A 20335-nucleotide genomic window follows, 5' to 3' on the forward strand; every position below is an offset into this window, starting at 1 on the left:
AATCCTTCAATAGCTCCCCACTATCTCAGCATCAGATACAAGGCCCTCCATGAACATCCCTGCCCATCACTCCAATGACTCCTTCCCACCACGTTAAGCTCTGGCAATACCAAATTCCTTCTAGGTTCCAAAACCTAATATGTCATTTTTTTTTTTTTACAATCTTTTTTTTTTTTTTAAATAAATGCGGGGCCTGAACTCATGACCCTGAGATCAAGAACTGAGCTGAAATCAAGAGTTGGACACTCAACTGACTGAGCCACCCAGGCATCCTCATGTCATTTTCATATATGCTATTCCTTCCTCCCAAAATGCTTTTAATCCTCTTTTTGCCTGGTGATTTCTAATTCGTCCTCTCATTATCACTCCAAGTGTCATTTCCTCTAGAAAAAAGAGGACACTGAACCCACAGCAGTATCCCCTTCTTCTGTTAGTGAACATTTCCTACTATAATGAAATTCTTTATGTGTGTGTCCCTCTCTCTACAACCACTGTGTCTTAAGTGCAGTGACTGCACCTTATCCTTGTATTTTTTTGAACATACATACACCAAATTTTGATTTTATCTTTCTCTCTTTTCCTCAAAAAATGAGGATAGAAATACAAAATAAACACAGTAAACTCGATTATGTCTGGGATAGCACTTTAGGCTTAAGGGGTCTTAATCACATGCTTAATGTTAATACCACTACCAGTGAACACTCTCCATAAGGATATACACGCATCGTTCAAAATAAAAGGCAGGTGTAGGAATGTCACCGAAGTGTTGATCTCCGATGTGTACCTCAAACAAAATCGTTCATGATTCCTTACCCGTGTATTCTGGATAACAGATAGTTAATGGACTCCTCTTTATTTTTTCCTCAAAAAGGTCTTTCTTGTTGAGGAAGAGAATGATTGAAGTGTCTGTAAACCATTTGTTGTTACAAATGCTGTCAAACAGTTTCATGCTTTCATGCATTCGGTTCTGAGGGGGAAAAAAGGGGTGTCAATAGTAAAAAGTAAAAGTGGATGAACTGTTAATGAAAAAAACAGACCAACAAGTTTTAGAAGCACTGAATGGCACGCGTGGAAATAAGCTAGACACTGATAGCACAAAAGCTAAGTCAGTCCTCATTTTCATAATTCTTGGAGGTTGGGAGGTGGGAAGAAGACTGGCTAACAAGAGGACTTAATCCTGCCCACATACTCAATGCACTGTCCTATCTCTTAAGAATTAGTAGGGCACAGATCAATATTTTAAAAGTCTAATCTCACAGGGGAAAAAATTAAGGAATCAAGATTTGGTTCAATGAGCCAATGGATACACAAAATCTTCCTAAAAGTTATTTTCCACTTCCCAGCTGCATTAAACAGGCTTTTTACCAGAAGATCCAACATACCATCTCCTCATCCTCAGCCAGAACAAGGTCATAATCACTGAGGGCCACACAGAAGATAATTGCTGTCACTCCCTCAAAACAGTGAATCCACTTTTTTCGTTCTGATCTTTGGCCACCTACATCAAACATCCTGAGTAAAGGGAAAGAATGCACAAATTCAGCAAGGTCACAAATACAGCTCTCCCTAAACTGAAATGGTTAGGGAACCTCCCACTACTGTGTACTCAAAACCCCATTTACAACAGAAAAGACAAACAAGGAGCAGATAAAATGTAGTCAAACTAATACTCCATGGTTAAAAGTAAAAGAGAACATGAGAAAAAATCTGGGAATAATCAAAATTCTCATTTTAGATAACTAGTTCCGCTTCCTCTCTATCAAAGCTTGTATCAGGCGTGCCAAAAGTCAGCAGAATAAGCACTGAAATGGATTAAAGGAAGGAGGGGGGAAGAAAGACAGGAAAAACGAAGAGCTGAATAATATAACATAAGGTAACAACAAGAATACTGACTAATACTTATTGTTTACCATGGTGCCAGACATGATCCTAAACACCTTCAGTACACTAAACTCATCTGACCCTCACAACAATCCTGTTAAGTACTATTATCTCCAGTGCACAGATGAAGAAACTGAGGCACAGGTATGTTAAGTACCTAAAGGCACACTACTAACAAATGGGGACTGGGGTTCTAAACCCAGGCACTCTAACTCCAGCACCCAGGCTCTTAGCCACTCTACCCCTCAAAATGCTTTACCTCTTTAGTTAAAGAGAACAATGGAAAAAATAGAAATCTCCAACTTACATTCTGCTTCCAAAAAGCTTGTTTTCCTTACTTTTTAACTTTCTTTTTTTTTAATTGAGGTATGGTTGAGATATGTTTCCCTTAGTTTAAGGAAAAAATATTTTAGAGATTAATTATGAGGAAAAAGTAAATTATATTTCAGGGTAGGACTCTAAGAACCCAGTATCTAAAAACAAAACGTAACCAGTATTTCCCAACTCTACGTATTATTTGAACCTAATTAATAACAACAAAGCCTTAGCTGTTCACAAACTTTATGTTCCACTCCAGATTAGTTTTAGTTCACCACTCCCTTCTGGGGGGCTTACTTGATATCCTGGCTCAACTGCTGTACTTCTGTCAACAGTGTCCTCATCTACCTCCTACAGTAAGAGGAACACCGGCAGTGCTTTGTCTTTTAGCTGGTACAAGTGTCTGAGGAGGTATGCATACAAATGAGTGAAGATAGATGTCTGATGACGAGGACAAAATTTTAAAAGGTCAACTTTGCCAAGCTGATTTAGCATGTCAGATCTAAAGTAACTCGAGGTCTATTTCTTCCAAAGAATTTTCCCCTGGGGATTGAGAGAAATAAGACATACTGAGTAATTTCTCAATGTATGTTTGAAAGAGAATAGTCATATTATCTCTTTATGACCCAGCCTTTTCTTTTGGTTGATCTAGCAGGTCCTTATTCAGCCTTTGGTCATGTCACCTGGAATGATGCAGTCACAAGCTGGCTTTAATACAGGGTCATATCTCAGGCTTTAGGAAAGCGAACATGATATATATCACTATAGACGTCTTTCAAGGGGAAACACACGCTGGTACACCAATAATTTCAGTTTACCCCTCCGTTTTCTTCTACAAAGTCCATAAAACTAATAGAATACTGTGACGTCCCCAAGGTGGGCTTTTAGCACATATTAACATTTACAATATAATTCACTAACAGATCAACATTTTATAAACATTACCTCATAACTGAGAGGCAAGTAAGCAATTACACAATGCCTTGCATGTATTAGATGCTCAATAAATGTTTGAATAAATGGATAGTGGTTTTGCCTAGAGAGAAGAGGAAAAGGAAGAAGTGATAGTACTTCATAACAAAATATCTACATACCAACAATAAAGTGGGTACAACACTTTAACTAGATCTGGCTATCGATCCTGACATAAGAAGACCAATAGGATTTACCCAACTAAAGATCAATCTATGACAATATCAACAAGAATGTTTCCCACACTAAATAAAGTTGACCGCATTTAATTATAAATGGATTACTAATCTTATAGTACACAAAAAGACATCTCATTCTTGTGGTTGCACGGGTGACAGAAATCCATATGGCCTTTGCTACTCCAGTTAAATAAATTCATCAGTGCTAGAGATAAGCAGCTCTTCTATTCTACAAATATTCAGCTGAACTGCTATTTTCCTACACCATGTTTCTGACCTGTTTCGGTTTATTAAGATTTCAAGACCTCAAGTGGTATCTAGTTAATACCTAAACTCTGTATGGATTTCCCAAATCCTATGAAGCAACTGTTCTCAGAGAAAAGAACATGGAGAAGCTCTGAGCTAGAAGTTACATTTGTGTGCGACAGTGCTGAGTATCACAGACCACATATGAGCGTAATGAGGCAGCTGGAACAAATATATATTGAAGGGGAAAAGTTTACCCCTAATCTCAAAGGTCACAAAAGCAGGAAGTGGGAACCAAAAAGACAGTTCTAATATTTACAAAAGACCATTAACGCAAAGACAAGCCAAAGCCTATTTCAGAATGACTAATGCTAATGAGAAAGTCCTCTGTATTCATGTACTAGAATTTTCTCTCTCTATAACCACTTTTTATATCATACTTAGCCAAAATACTTTTATCGCCGTATCAATTTCCATTCTATACTACAGCAAGAACTTAGTTTACATGATACTGTGCACAAATCAGTCCAAGAACCATGACGATATTAGCTCCATTCCATTAAACCTAAATGCACTTCGGTAAGGATCAACACGGGTGAGTAAAGCATTTCTATTTTATTATCAAAATGGCAGAACAAAGCCACATCACCAAGTATCTATCCTTAGTATTGTTGTTACCCTTCTAAACAACAAACATTCAATACCTGTTTTGACGATTCCAACAAAAAAGCAGCTGAAAAGAATAAAATTAAAAATAAAATAAAATGATAACCATATGATTACTTTTATTGCTATTTATAATTTAATTTTGAATTTAAATTCCTCCAAATGGACAAAAGTATTTGATGCTATTTGGAGAAAGAAGAAAGGCCTGGGCCCCCATTCAGTTAAAACATTCAAATACCAACTGATGAATATGATGGCAGGTTTTTAAACCAAAGATTATTGCCTAGAGAAATTCTGCCCTGATTAAGAGATACGAACTAAAGGAAAGATATTTGTCTTTCACACATCTAACAAAAAGGTTAATGCCTTACTTGAAGTATAGGTCTTTGAAGGTGAAATGCGTTTCCACAATGCCTGTGGTCTTCACTCTTGTCCGCAGGACATCTTGCTGAGTTGGAATGTAGTTGGTTTGGGATATTCTATCCAAATCATTTAGGTAACTAAATAAAACACACATTTATTTTTACCTGGTGAAGCTAACCATGTACATAGCAAATGAACAGACTAAACTAGTTCCTTCCCAAAAGATTCTGAACCTGTCATATAAAGTGGCAGAACAAAATCAGAGCTTCAGTGTCACAGAAATGATGAAAACAAGTGTGAACCTAGAATAGGACAACTGAAGTAGGCTCTATATACATTACACAAAAGTGGTTTTAATTCTACCTAAATTAAGCTGTGAAGGCCAATTAAAAGCAAACAAATATGGAAATGTTACTCTTATTATAAAAAGATTTCTGGGGCACCTGGCTGGCTTAGTCAGCAGACCATGTGACTCTTAATCTTGGGGCTGTGAGTTCAAGCCCCATGTTGGATGTAAAGATTACTTTAAAAATCTTGAAAAAAAAAAATCTTGGAGAAAGAAAAAAATTGCTGAAACTTAATGCTAAATACTGAATCAACTGTGTGTTGCACAGTACAAAACCAAACCAAAAGCCCTCAGACATTTAAAGTTAATGGGTCATTTGTATGTTCCTACATTTGATAGGACATTCGAGAATGGTGTTTGAATTACTAAAATTAAAATAAGAACTATGTTCAATAAGAATGAGTATTTCTTGCTTTCACTCATGAAACAGAAAAGTTGCCGTTTTTTTTAATCTAAGTCAAAAACAAATTGTAAATACTTCCAAAGAAATGTAATTTATTCAGTGAAATAATTAAAAGACTGCTTCAAAGCTAAATTAATTTTTTTTAAGCTAAATTAAATTTTTGGTAATGTCAGGATTCCTAAAGATTTTTTGGCTAGAAAACTGAAGAACAGGTGGCACTATTATCAGTGAATCATTAACAAGCTTTTATGAAAGTACTACCATTAATGTTAAGGAATCAGTCAAGCCTAGATCAAATATTATGGAAAAAAAAACCTCTATAAATCACATGTTCTCTGGTGTAGTTAAAGGATTCAGAGCTTAATGAATGTATGACAGAAAAAATAGTAATATAGCTTTCATGACTACCGGGAGAATTATTGAAACTACCAACATAAGCAACTAAAAAATATTTAAAAATGGGAAGAATCCTGAAATGCCTCTAGTAAAGTTTTCATTTCAAGAATAAGTTTTTCAAATATAATTTAACTCCTTCCTATCATAACTTAAACAAGAATGAAGGATAGGAAAATAGAATATTGGAGAAAATACCTTAATGCTTAAAAGTGTCCCCAATTAGTACAGAGATAGAGTTACCAAGAACTCTCCAAGTCCCCAAAAGGCACATTAAAAAGTACATTCTGAATATAGGTCTTTATAAATAAACATGTTGTAAAAGAAGGAAAATAGGGTAGCATAATAGCCTTGCTCAAGTATTAATTACAAATTCTCTCAAACTATGTAACTCTTAAGAGAATTTCCTTGACAAACAGATGCTTTGACTTCCTTCCAAGACTCAACATTCTCTTTCTATACAAAGTCTACTATTGTAATCTGGCAAAAGATTTATCAGTGGTGACTGGTACCAGAGAAATCCACAGTGCAGCCCGGCCACAGAGTTGGGTGCATAAAAAGGGGTAGCACAATTCTAATTTCCCTCACTAGCTGGCACTTAATGCAAAGTCCTTAGCAGAGGGAACTGGAAGAAATCCAGGATCCAGCTGCAAAAGATTTCTCTCCTCTTTAACTTCCTTATTATAAACTACCATGGAGCTACTTTTCATGGTGCCAATTCTCTCATTTACATTCCAAGAGGCAACGTTTTTCTCCAAGTCATACAAAATGACCAAGGGCTATATAACCCTAAACTGAAACCATCTTCACAAGGGATGCTATAGACTTCTAAGAGCGTCTGTTACTCAAATGTTTTAAAGACAGACCCTAAACTTTCTTAGGGTCACCAAATTATTTTCTGTTATGGAAAAATTACTTACTATGAAGCAGAATCATTGAGCTGATACTCCCTGGATCTGCTGAAGCAAGCTTGCACGCCACCGTCTCGCCATAACCGTTTAATCACTCCTGCTAGTTCTGGAGTCATGACTCCTTCTTCAGCACTGCCCGCCAAAACAAATAATTGCCGGGCATCATCCTGAAGAAAGCAGTTAAGAAAGAGAGACAAATGATCCTCCATTTCTTAAAGACTTGACACAAGAGTCTCTCTAAATAAAACACAAGCACATTATATGTTTCACTATTTTAAGACAAGTATTAGAGACCTTTCCAGGCAGGGCAGTCTGAGAGAATTTACAATGAAGTCACTCCCCCTACTCACTCCACTGTAGTTAGAAGTGCAGAGCCGAGCTGAAGAATGATTTCAGTCCCCCTACCACATACCACCATCTCCTAAAAAGACCTCTTCTGACTGGCCTACAAATCTCCACCCTGCTTACTCATGATTTTTTTTTAAAGATTTTATTTATTTATTTGACAGAGAGAGAGAGAAGGGGAGAGCAGGCAGAGGAAGAGGGAGAAATAGGCTCCCCGCCAAGCAGGGAGCCCAACACGGGCCGATCCCAGGATCCTAGGATCATGACCTGAGCCGAAGGCAGATGCTTAACTGACTGAGTCACCCAAGCGCCCCAATCATGATTTTTTGACAGAAAAACTGGTCTATGAGATAGGCATATGTAACACATTCCCATTCTGTTAAAGGAAGTCTACAATAAAAATAGAAATGAAAAAACTACCATGTAAGAGGTAAAGTCTAAACACGTCAGAGGGAGTAAAATATTAATCGAGTTTAAGGAAAAAGTGTTTTCTTCTTCCCCCTTCAGCTCAGACAGAAGAACAGGAAGAAGAGGAGACGGAGTTATTTAAGAAGTCTGGAAGCCTAGTGAGGGAAATAAATCCCTCAGGGAAAAATTCAGTTTCTAGATTCCCCAAAGAATAATAATCCTCTAAGGCAGGGGGGCGGGGGAAACAGTAAGAGGAAAAGAAAGTTACAAAGAGATTTGATCAAAACTCATGAGTCAAGGGATGCCTGGGTGGCTCAGTTGGTTAAATCTCTGCCTTCAGCTCAGGTCATGATCCCAGGATCCTGGGATCGAGTCCTGCTTCAGGCTCCCTGCTCAGTGGGGAGCCTGCTTCTCCCTCTGCCTGCCGCTCCCCCTGCTCGTGCTCTCTCTCTCTCTGACAAATAAATAAAATCTTTAAACAACAACAACAAAAAACTCATGAGTCAAAAAGCTTTGTAAGTGGCTAACAGTTTTTAAACCTAAAACGTGAGCTGTAAAGAGGACAGAAAAGGGCTATGAGAACTCTGATAATTTTGCTTTAGTCTACCCACCCTTACTTGTCAGATAGTTTAAAAATAAACCCAGGTCTCAAGGAAGGAAAGGAAAAGAGGAGAGGAAAAAAGAAAGGAAAAAGGGAAGGGAAGGGAAGAAAGGGAAGAAAAAAAGAAAGAACAAACGAACGAACTTGGTGCCTGTCTGGCTCTATCAGTAGAGCGTGTGATTCCTGATCTTGGAGTTGTGAGTTCAAGCCCCACTTTGGGTGCAGAGATTACTAAAAAAAATAAATAAAATCTTTAAAAAAACTGAATAAACCCAAGTCTCATGGGATGCTTTCCCCACCTCAAATCTCATATTTGTCTGCCTCAAGGAGAGTTCCAAATAACTAGTAAAAGGCACATACTAAAAAAATACCTATACCGGGTAAAGAAAAAGTAAAGGGGGAAGAGGAGCAATCAGTTGTATCCTAAGTAGCCATTAGGACAATAAACTAGCAAGCAAAAAGCATTTCCGACCACACATGAAATCACAACCCAAAACTCCTAAGACTTGTGTGTTCCCAAAACTCATGCACCCACCTAAGTAAAACAAAACAAAACTAACTATTGTGCACTCCAGTTAATGCTGCCAAACTCCGGGTCTTCAGCCAAGTTAACAGCCCTCCTTTATAAGGTGCTTTCCTGCATTCTTTCTAGTAATACTTTATGTCCATCCCTCTCTAAGAAACTGCATCTAACATCTATATTCCCCTCTTCTTTCAGAGATAAAAATTTTAAATAAGGGAACAACAAATGACTAAGGGAAGTTGAAAAATTACACCAACTGGCAAACATACGCAATATTAAGCATGTCCTTCTATGTATATAGTGCTTTATTTAACAGGTAAAAACTTGTAGCCCATTCTGAAATTTGAACTACACTCATACAGCTATTCAAAAGCCTCAATAATCATTACTTTTTTTAATAGCACAATTTAATTTTAGAAACTTTAAAATAGAGTTATTGCTACATATTTCTGCTGTCCTGACTTTGTAAACACAGTTTTAAGGGGAAGCACTTTTCCCTTACCACTTAATCTCTTCCACTGACCTTCTCTTGCTTTTCCACAATAAGCCCTCTTATAGGCCTTTAAGGAGGCCCCTCTTTACAATGAACTTCATACCTCTACCCTTAAGCAGATATGAAAAAGCAACCTACCCCTCATCTGGCTCTATTCTTGTCCATTCACTCTCTAATCAACCATAAGAAACCAGACCAGGATAAGTGAGGAACTAGAAATAGAAACCCTTACATATGGAGGAAAAAAAAGGAAACTTCAAAAAATTACATAGGGTTGTAGATTAGGATGGGTGGATGCCGGAAAACTAGGTGATTCAGGAGGCCTAACAGGAATTAAGGAGATGTTGGCTGCATCTGGGGATATAGGAGTGTTAACACCCAAAGATAAATGACACTTATTTGATAAAGGGAAGCAATAAAAGGATGAGGGATGCTATGGTCTGAATGTTTGTGTCCCTCCAAAATTTGTATGTTGAAATCTCAATGCCCAATGTCACAGTATTTGAGGATGGGGTCTTGGGGAGGTACTACAGTCATGAGGGTGGAGGCCCCATGAATGGGATTAGTGCCCTTATAAAAGGGACTCGAGAGAGCTCCCTTCGCCTTCTGCCATGTGAAGACACAGTGAGAAGCCGACAACTGAAGAGGGCCCTCATCCGACCATGCTAGCACTCTGATCTCAGACTTCCAGCCCCGAGAAGTGTGCACAATAAATGTCTGTTGTTTACAATCTACTACATCTGTGGTATTTTGTTACAGCAGCGCAACTGGACAAAGACAGAAAATGTCAACTGTATTGGTGACAAAGTAGTGTGAGGACCCAAACATTAATAACAACCAATTTGACAATGGAAAGAAATGAAGGGAGGAGGGATGATCAAGAGATCTAAAGGAGGACAGACGGTGAGAAATAAAAAAGGAAGAAACAAAGAGAAGGTGTAAATAACTGAGACGGAGAAAAAGTCAGCAAAGAAAGGAAAAGAACTAAATACAGTAGCATCAACCAGTTATCAGATCGGGCGAACATGACAGAGACACAGAGTTAGGTGACAGGGAGGGATGAGAAAATAAGAACACTGGAGAGAGCTGGGGGCGGGGGGCAGAGGGAAGAAAGGAAAAGAAGGGAAGAAAAGCAGGAGGCAGAGAAAGGATGGAAAGATGTAAGACAGAAATGCCTTGTTTATTCTTGCATTCGCTATCCTATTTCCCCCTCTCAGAGGCTTAGAAAAGTAAAGTCTCTAATTGTGATATGGCACCTTTTTTAAACAAAAACATAAAAGTTGTGCCTCACATATTTCCTTGTCCCCTCTTCTGCTGCTCTTCTCTTCAATCATTTTATAATCCTTACCCCAGCTCCTCTTCCCTTATTCCACTTCTGGATTCCCAGTTGAATACCATCCAATTATAACCAAACTTTTGTGATTTTTCCCATCAACAATTTCACCACTTGTTTACTGAATATTAACTTGCATTAATAATAGCTTGTTAATTGATAAATTGAGAGCAGCTCAGAGTTCCTAAGCTACTTCAGAGACACATAGGCTTTGCCTTTCCAGGCAGCCTTCCCAAGTCACCTCTTTTTATTGTCCACAGCACCTAAGAACAACACTCTGAACACGGCTCATGACTCCCTTAGTTCTAGGAAATCATTCTCTACATTCCCAGCCTTCTCTTAGGAGTACAGCTGGAGATGTGAAAGATCTCCTGCCTTCATTTTGGCCCTCTCCTCACTGCATCAAACATCCTAATTTACAAGCAAGAACTTCATGGTGCACTAAGTATTATAATTAATCAACCCAACTTTTGAATATCTCCCGTGCAAGAACTATCCTAGGACATGGTATAATCCAACTGTATAGGTTATAGTCCAACGTAGTACAGGGACATGGAATTTTTGAATGCCTAAAAATTGTCCCTATAATTGTGACTAAATGTTCATGTCCTTCTCAAGTATGTTTCAGGAGACTGATATTTGCCTTTTATCTTTACACCACAGAAAAGCAGAGCTACCTCTTTTAGATTATTTCAATTAACTAGCATTTACTACTATAAAATAAGACAGTGCTATAAAAGAAGTGAATAAAAAACAGCTGTCACAGAAACCTACAGGATATCCACAAAATCCCATTTCCTTGACTCTTCTCTGTGGTGGTAATCTTACATCTCCTAAACCAGATTGCTAATACTTCTCAAATGAGCACACAGTACTTGCTACATCTTATCTTGTTGTTTGAATTCATTTCCCTAAAACAGGAAGCAAAATTTTGCTTCACTGCATCTACTAAAAGAAAGCAAGTGAAGAAGAAATGAGAAACACTTACTGCTCTGGCAGCTTCCCCAAAGTCAATCTTTAGCCGTCCCATGGCTCTTATGATTGCAATGATGGACTGTATAGTATTGCTGTAGACAACTACTTTATATTGTTTACATTCTTCCTCTGAATAGCCATCCTCATGAATGATTCTTTAAAAAGAAAACCACAAATCATTACCACAGACCTAAAAAAAAAAGATACTATGGACTTTCATGCATTATGAGGAAATGTAGTTTTATAAAAGGCCATGTTCCAACTTACTTCATCTGTTTCACGATGGTGCTTTTACCAGATTCTCCAGCACCTGAAAGAAAGAAAACTAGACTTTGAATTCACTTGTAATCAAACACAAAGTATGAAATCAACATGAGTGATAATCCTAGATTAATGGAAACCACAGGTCCCATGGAAAACTTAGGTGAGGCTATCTAACCATTAAGCTTTCCTATTAGAGTTTTTTACTTTAACGTAACTCAGCAACCATATAAAAGTAAAAGTAGCCCAGAACCTACTTGGTATCATTTGTGTAAAGGAGGCATGCTCAAGGAGATATGGCAACATAAACACCTCTAGGAACTCATCCTCTACAAGAAATAACATGATACAGAAACTGAACATAGGCAAAAATGAAATGATTCGGTTTTGGCCTATTTGCTTTTATTAACTTCTCTGTCAATATCCATGGATCTGAGGAATGTTCCAAGAGCAATCCTCTCAGCCATGTGACTAGAGTTCAAAATAGAAACAGAGAGGCGTCATCCCCACTGTTTTTTCACTGCATATGCTCTCAAGACCACATTTCCCTCATCTGTCTCCCAGAATCACTTTAATGATAACCAATGTCAGATCAGCTCCTGGAACTCCTTGACATCTCACCTGCATTTCCCTAGTCAATTCATTATCCCACCTTCCAAGATGCCTATTTCATTTCCTCTCTCTTTCAAATCTTACAAACTCCTTCCCACTTTTGACTCTCACCTGATAATCTTGCCTTTTATTGGAAAAATTAAAGCACTCAAAAACCAAATCCACCAATCTATCTGTAATCCCCACTAATATTCTCTACCTTCATCAATGGATGAAGGGTCCCTGCCAGTATCTAAGACTAATCCCTCCATTTGTGCCCTAAACCACCTGATTTTACCTACTCTAGGTCTTGGCTACTGTAACTATCCCATGTCACTAATATGTGAAGTTTTCTCTTCCCACTGGGGAACTCTAATCAGTATACAAACTTGCTGCATTATCTTCCATTTTAAATCAACACACACCCCACTCCAACCTTTCCTTGACTCCGCATATTGGTGGACTACCACTCTATTTTCTCTCTTCCTCTTTATAGAAAAACGCCTCTGAGTTGTCTATACTCATGTTCTCCAATTCTGTACTTCCAATTCTCTCCTTAACCCACTCCAATCAGATATTCATATCCAACACCAACTGAAACCCCCTTCCATGGTGTCCAACAACTTCCATTTTAACAAACCTATTGATCAATTCCAGGTCATCTTACTCAACCTCTTGAGCAGAATTTATCCAATGATGACTTCTCCCCTTGAAATGTTTTCTTCACTAGGCAGGCTTCCAGACCCCACATCCTCCTGGTTGGACCCCTACCCCACTCCTCAGTCTCCTCCTTCCTATCTCTGAATCTTAAAGGTTGTATTATTTGAGCACTCCTTCCTTGGGCCCTTTTCTCTACCTACATTCATTCCCTAGGTCATCTCATCTCATCTCCTGGTCTTAAAACACCATTCATAAACTGACAGTGACAGTTACTATCTAGTGTGTACTGCATGCCAGATGCAGTTTTAAGCACTTTGCTTTTATTAATTCATTTAATTCTCACAATAACCCGGTGAGGCAAACACTTATTATCTCCATTTTATAGGTGAGGTAAATGAAGCAAGAGAGATGCCAAGTTAACTTGCCCACAATTCAAGTCATTAAGTGGCAAAGCTGAAATCTGTATTCACACAGTTCGGCTCCAAAGTTGTTGTATACTGCCTCTATGCTGATGATTCCCAAACTTGTATCTCTAACCTTGGCTCCAGAGTCATACATCTAAACCACCTATCTGATAAATCTCATTAGACTTCCAAGAGGCATCTCAAACTTAAAATGACCCAAATTGCGTTACTGTTTCCCCATCCTTACCCCCAAACAAACCCTGCTCCGCCCTCTTTTCCATCTCAGTAAATACAAGCACTCACCCAGTTGCTCAGGCCAAAAATGTAACTAATGTTACATGTAACATGTAACTAATACACAAATGGAATGTGGGTGCCAGTACCAATATGTACATCAAATATTAATAAAGCTTAATTTTTTAAAAATAAGTATAAATACAGTTGTAACAGTTTTTTTATGCACCACATGGATCATCATGAATACACTGGAAACCACAAGCCTGGATCACTGTTAATCTTCCTAAATGGTCCACTGCTTGAGACCTTGCCCTTCCTATGGCTAGTTTTCCACTCAGTTAGCTGCACTGAACTTTGTAAAAAAAATCAAATCATGTCACAACTCTGTCCCCAGATTTGGACTACACAGGTCCACTTATACACTTTTTTTTTCCCGGTTAAGTACAGTACAGTATTGTAATATTTTCTTCATAAGTTTCTTTTCTCTAGCTTTATTGTAAGAATGCAATATATGACACATATAACATACAAAATATATGCTAACTGACTATATTATCAATAAGACCGCCAATCAACAGTAGGCTATTAGTTAAATTTTGGGGGGAGTCAGAAAGTTATACGAAGATTTTCCAGTATGTGTGGGGGGGTGCTGACACCCCTAACTCCATGTCGTATATCAACTGTACACTCAAAATAAAATCCATGGGCCATAAGGTCAAACATGCTCTGCCCCTGCCGATCACTTTACCCTCAATTCCTATCATTCTCCACTTCATTCTCTCTGCTCTTGTCAGACCAGTTTTCTTGCCTTTCTTCCAACATACCAAACTGGTTCTCAATGAGCTAGATCCTGACTCATGCTCTTCGCCATTTACTATTCCATCTGCCCGGAGTAACTTTTTACAAGATTTTCTTCTTCCCTCAAAACAGCCCTTCCCTGACTAATCTATCTAAATAGTCCCCACCCCATCATACTCTCTCTCCTCACTCTAGGTTGTATTTTTTCAAAAGCTCTTATCACTTCATGGTACAATTTGTTCATTTCCTATCCCACTAAAATATAAACCCCATAATGGTTTATTCATCCTTGTATTCCCAGGGCCTAGAACTGGGCGTGACATAAATCGGCTAGGCAAGTAAGTACTGTTGAACAGATACATTACCAATGCTTAATAACCATGATCCTTTATAATATTTCTCAACTCTATCAACCAAACTGTTAAAATAAAATTCAAATAATTTAAAAATTCCAAGCATCTACATTTTTACAGACTCAAAAAGGACATCTCGATTTGACTTTACCTCTGCTCTTATCATCTAATAATAATTAGGGGTAGCACTAAATGTTTATGTAACACACAAAGAACTTTTTTTTTTTTTTAAAGATTCTGTTTATTTGTCAGAGAGAGAGCACAAGCAGGGGGAGCGGCAGAGGGAGAAGCAGGCTCCCTGCTGAGCAAGGAGCCCGATGCGGGACTCATCCCAGGACCCTGGGACCATGACCTCAGCCGAAGGCAGTCACTTAAGTGACTGAGCCACCCAGGCGCCCTCACAAAGAACTTTTTATTTATTTATTTTTTAATTTTTTTGTTATGTTAATCATCATACATTGCATCATTAGTTTTTGATGTAGTGTTCCATGATTCATTGCTTGCGTATAACACCCAGTGCTCCATGCAGAACGTGCCCTCTTTAATACCCATCACCAGGTTAACCCATCCTCCCACCCCCTCTCCTCTAGAACCCTCAGTTTGTTTTTCAGAGTCCACAGTCTCTCATGGTTCGACTCCCCCTCCGATTTCCCCCCCTTCATTCTTCCCCTGCTATCTTCTTCTTTTTTTTAACATATAATGTATTATTTGCTTCAGAGGTACAGATCTGTGATTCAACAGTCTTGCACAATTCACAGCGCCCACCATAGCACATACCCTTCCCAATGTCTATCACCCAGCCACCCCATCCCTCCCACCCCCCCCACCACTCCAGCAACACCCACCCTTTTTTTTTCCCTATTGAATACATCCTTTCAGTGAGGTCATACGATACATGTCTTTCTCTGATTGACTTATTTCGCTCAGCATAATACCCTCCAGTTCCATCCACGTCGTTGCAAATGGCAAGATTTCATTCTTTTTGATGGCTGCATAATATTCCATTGTATATATATACCACATCTTCTTTATCCATTCATCTGTCGATGGACATCTTGGCTCTTTCCACAGTTTGGGTATTGTGTACACTGCTGCTATAAACATCAGGGTGCATGCACAAAGAACTTTTTAAATGATACTGTTAGAAAGAAGTGCTTTCTCCAGGGGCGCCTGGGTGGCTCAGTCAGTTGAGTAGCCAACTCTTAATTTTGGCTCAGGTCATGATCTCAGGGTCCTGGGACTGAGCCCTGCATCCCCTCAGGCTCTGTGCTCAGTAAGCAATCTGCTTGAGGATTCTCTCCCTCCCCCTCTGCCCAACCCCTCTCCCCACTTCAGCTGGCCTGCCTGCGTGCATGCTCTCTCTCCCTCTGAAATAAATCTTTTTAAAAAGTGCTTTCTCCCACGCATATCTACCAAAAAAAAAACTGATTCAATTCTGAAGAAGAGAATACAAAAGCATACTAGCTATATTTTAAATACTAGTTTAAAACACAGAATTCCCAGATGATCCCATGTGAGCACCAGCTACTAACTTTACTAGGTAGAGATTAATGAAGTAATGTTCACCATTCTTTTACATATTGAAAACAGGATTTCTTTTACTTTTTTTTTTTAAGGTTTTATTTATTTATTTGACAGAGAGAGACATAGCGAGAGAGGAAACACAAGCAGGGGGAGTGGGAGAGGGTGAAGCAGGCTTCCTGCCGAGCAGGGAGTCCAATGCGGGGCTCGATCCCAGGACCCCGGGATCATGACCTGAGCCGAAGGCAGACGCTTAACGACTGAGCCACCTAGGGGCCCGTGAAAACAGGATTTCTACCATTTATGTTGGACTAAATGAAATAATCAACGTCTATTATTCTCAGAATCAATTTCTACTCATCTCATTTAGTTCTATCCTATGAAGGTGCTGATTTCAAAGAAGTATGTTGCCCTGCCTCTCTCATCCCTTGATAAAATGTCACTTTGTCTTTCTCTTTACTATCACACTACATATATTCACTCAAGCTTTTACTAGGCATCCAGTTACACCTCTTGAAGGCACCTCTTACTGACCACAGAACTAAATGTAAGATTTATCTTATTGAGTGTTCCAGGGCATTTTATAGAAAAAAAGAATGAATTTCAAAAAAAAAAAAAAAAATTGCTTTATACCGAAAGTCTCTGACCCATTCTGCTTCCAGATCAGCAAGAAGAGTGCCACCAATCTTACCTTTCTTCCAAGTACGAAATCTAAGAACCATCTTCTCTCCTTACATCAAGCTGTAATGAAACCTGTCTTCTTATGCATTTCTCAAATTAATCCTTTCTACTCTTCACATGGCCAAGCTGACACTGCGCCTACTGTATGTTACTGCTGTAATCTCAAACTTCTAGCTCAAAGCCGCTCTTCTTTCTTATCATTTCCAAATGGCACTAATAATTCTCTAACATTTTCTTTTTTTTTTTTTTAAAGATTTTATTTATTTATTTGAGAGAGAGAGAGAGAACGAGAGAGAGAGCACATGAGAGGGGGGAGGGTCAAGGGAGAAGCAGACTCCCTGTCGAGCAGGGAGCCTGATGCGGGACTCGATCCAGGGACTCCAGGATCATGACCTGAGCCGAAGGCAGTCGCTTAACCAACTGAGCCACCCAGGCGCCCTCTCTAACATTTTCTATAGGCCTTTCTTATTAGGTCTGAACTCTTCATTTTTACTTCAATTCTCTGTGCTCCAATGCTTTGGTAGTAAGTTCCCTCTCTAATAACATCTCACGCTTAGGTTTTAAACTGCTTCCCACATCTCATCTCCCACCCCCAATACATATTATGTGATGTTTGGAACTTCCTAATTTTTTTTTTTTTACATCTTTTAATCTATCTTTCTTTAAACTTCATCACAAATTTAAGGAGAGATTCATTTGTCCATCTTCAATCTACCAGGGTAGTAGCATTATGGAAACAAAGAATGGAATGGATACAAAGGAACTGCAAAGAACCAACCTATGGCTCTGAGAGGGAGGAACTGATGATGACTTCAGGCAGGAGGGAAGGAAATGGGCAGGTGATAGGATTTACAGAGGAAAAAAAGTCTGAAAGGTCCTAGCAAAAGGAGGGAATGGAATCAGTTCGACTTAGAAGACTCATCCTTATATAAAGAGGAAGGATGAAGGGGGAAGCTACAGAGATTTTTGAGAGAAAAAGGAGAGAAAGAGCCAAGTTAGACGGTCTTCTCAATAAAAGGCAGGCAATCTGCAGAGGATGAAGGGGTAGAATTAATTCAGAAAACCTTATTAACAATCAAATAGGGGCACCTGGGTGGCTCAGTTAGTTGAGTGTCTGCCTTCAGCTCAAGTCATGATCTCGGGGTCCTGGGATCCAGCCCTGCATCGGGCTCCCTGCTCAGCGGGGAGCCTGCTTCTCCCTCTCCCTCTGCCACTCCCCCTGCTGTGCTTGCTCTCTCTGTCAAATAAATAAATAAAATCTTAAAAAAAAAATAGAATGAGTAAGAAGTATGTGTGCAGGTAAGTATGATCACCAAGAAGGTCAGAAGAAAAATAATTCACCAGTACACACACTACTGTAAAAACACTAATTTACCTAAAAAGTCCTAAATTTATTTTTAAGGAGCTCCTGGAGAGCAGGCACCATCACGTGTTCTCCCTACTTCTTCCCATAACATACACATTATGGGTATGAAAAACAAGAGATAGTGATAATGTCTTTGCAAAATTCTTATAGGCCAGTGAATTACTAATATAAGTAAATCATTACCATGTGTAAACACATTCAACTTAAATACACACTGATTTTATTTATTCGTTTCTGAGAGAGAGAGAGAGAGAGCATGAACCAGGGGGAGGGGCAGAGGGAGAAGCAGACTCCCCGCTGAGAGGGGAGCCCAATTCAGGAGTCTGATCCCAGGACCCCGAAATCATGACCTGAGCTGAAGGCAGATGCTTAGCTGACTGAGCCACCCAGGTGCCCGATACACACTGATCTTAAAAATTAACGCTAGGGGCGCCTGGGTGGCTCAGTCGGTTAAGCATCTGCCTTTGGCTCAGGTCCTGATCCTGGAGTCCTGGGATCGAGCCCAGTGGGGATCCCTGCTCAGTGGGGAGTCTGCTTCTCCCTCTCCTTCTGCACCCCCCCACCCCAGCTCTTGTTCTCTCCTCTCTCTCTCAAATAAAATCTTTAATAAATAAAAATTAACCCTAAAAGATGGCTGATACTCAAAAACATTGTGTCACCTGATGCCTTTTCTTTTTCCTCTTTCACTTTGATTAAAAGAAAACTTAAAGCCAGTCTGAGGAAGTACATTATGCTTTTATCTTCCTGTGCCTTCAGGCACAATGAATTTCCTTATCTGTAAAACAAGGGTCAACTGGAGATGCTTGGAGCAGTACCTGGCCCACAGTAGGATTCAATAAATGTTATCCAACTATTATTCGTGAATGCTCTTTTCACTGTTTGGAATACCACCAAGTAATGTTAAGTTCCCAAAAGTTTAATTTAATAGAAACTCTTTAGATATTGATGTTGGTTCAAAATCCCAGCAGAAATGATACAACTACTTATCAGCTAGTTCACAATAAAACCCTAGATGGAGTCTGGATTCACACACTAAAACAGCAACTTAGAACCTACATGCCACAGCAAACTATGTCAAAGCATTCATCATTTTCTCCACCCCACCGTGAGGAACAAAAACACTCTCTTCCTTAAATATATTTTCAACCCCTAGATACTCCTGTCTAACTACCTCCTCTCCCACACTTGCCACCCATCTGTACTTCTTATAGCTTTTCCTTGAACACTCCTCAAAGGTTTTTGTACCACTATCATGTGTACTAGTGGGTATTCCAGGAGCAACTGAAACATCTCCTTTCCTTTTAAATACTCGTTTCTGTGGAGAAATCCTGAAATATCTAAAAGCACCCATTATAACTAGGACATAGCCCTCTTTCTGGAGGTCTGCACAGCTAAGTCCCAATATGGCACTATTTTTAAATAACCCTCTAGTAAACGCTAGACCAAGGCACTCTTCTTGGTCTCTTATAGCCCACCCATGCCCCCCACCCCTTACGAGACACATGGGAACATATGACAAGAACAGGCATAGACAGTCTTCCTCCCACAGCAGGTTGAAAGCTTGATCAGCACATATATTTGATTTTTCTAACTTCACTTAAAAAGATTTTTTTAGTCAATAATACCATGTAGTAATAAATTCAATGGAAGAGTAGATTTTAGTCCTAAGTCTACCATGACTTAGCTGTATGATCTTGAGCAAGCCACCTAACTTCACAATGCCTATCTCCTTATATATGTAACATATGAAGGGTTTTGGCCTAGATGTGCCCTATGGTTGCTCTCTCACATTCTATGACTACAATTATTATAATGCTAAAAGCAGATGAAATCTCTACTTCTGACACACAGAGGCTTCAAATCAAACCACGGATCCACATCTTCCTATTAACCCAACCATTCAAAACAGCTGCCATAATACAGTGATCAGCATGCTCTCCAATCATGCACTCCTGATCAAGAGGGCACAAAGAATACAAAGAATTAAAGAGTGCAGCAATGTAAGGAAGAGTCATCTGGCAGCCAACCTTCTATATTCATGCTTGATGGTATTCTACAATCACACAGTCTCAAACTAACAGAATATTCAAGTTAGGTTGCTATTCCT

At 39.1% G+C, this 20335-nt stretch overlaps 1 protein-coding gene and 1 long non-coding RNA gene across 2 annotated transcripts in view; both read right to left on the minus strand.

Moving 5' to 3' along the window:
- Window positions 1-20335, minus strand: part of LOC141373402 (uncharacterized) — a 142540-nt gene that overhangs the window by 27795 nt on the left and 94410 nt on the right. The gene's annotated exons all lie outside the window — the stretch shown is intronic.
- GNAI3 (G protein subunit alpha i3) overlaps window positions 1-20335 on the minus strand; it is a 46970-nt gene that overhangs the window by 13216 nt on the left and 13419 nt on the right. The window contains exons 2-7 of the mRNA XM_025872367.2: window positions 11624-11666; window positions 11370-11511; window positions 6688-6845; window positions 4634-4762; window positions 1383-1512; window positions 814-967 (exon numbers count right to left, since the gene is read on the minus strand). Of these exons, the coding sequence (XP_025728152.1) occupies window positions 814-967; window positions 1383-1512; window positions 4634-4762; window positions 6688-6845; window positions 11370-11511; window positions 11624-11666 (756 nt within the window). The remainder of the gene's footprint in view (window positions 1-813; window positions 968-1382; window positions 1513-4633; window positions 4763-6687; window positions 6846-11369; window positions 11512-11623; window positions 11667-20335) is intronic.

Source organism: Callorhinus ursinus, unplaced genomic scaffold, assembly GCF_003265705.2.
Source record: "Callorhinus ursinus isolate GAN/ISIS: 27379988/994484 unplaced genomic scaffold, GSC_fseal_2.0 scaffold9, whole genome shotgun sequence".
Classification (NCBI taxonomy): Eukaryota; Metazoa; Chordata; class Mammalia; order Carnivora; family Otariidae; genus Callorhinus; species Callorhinus ursinus.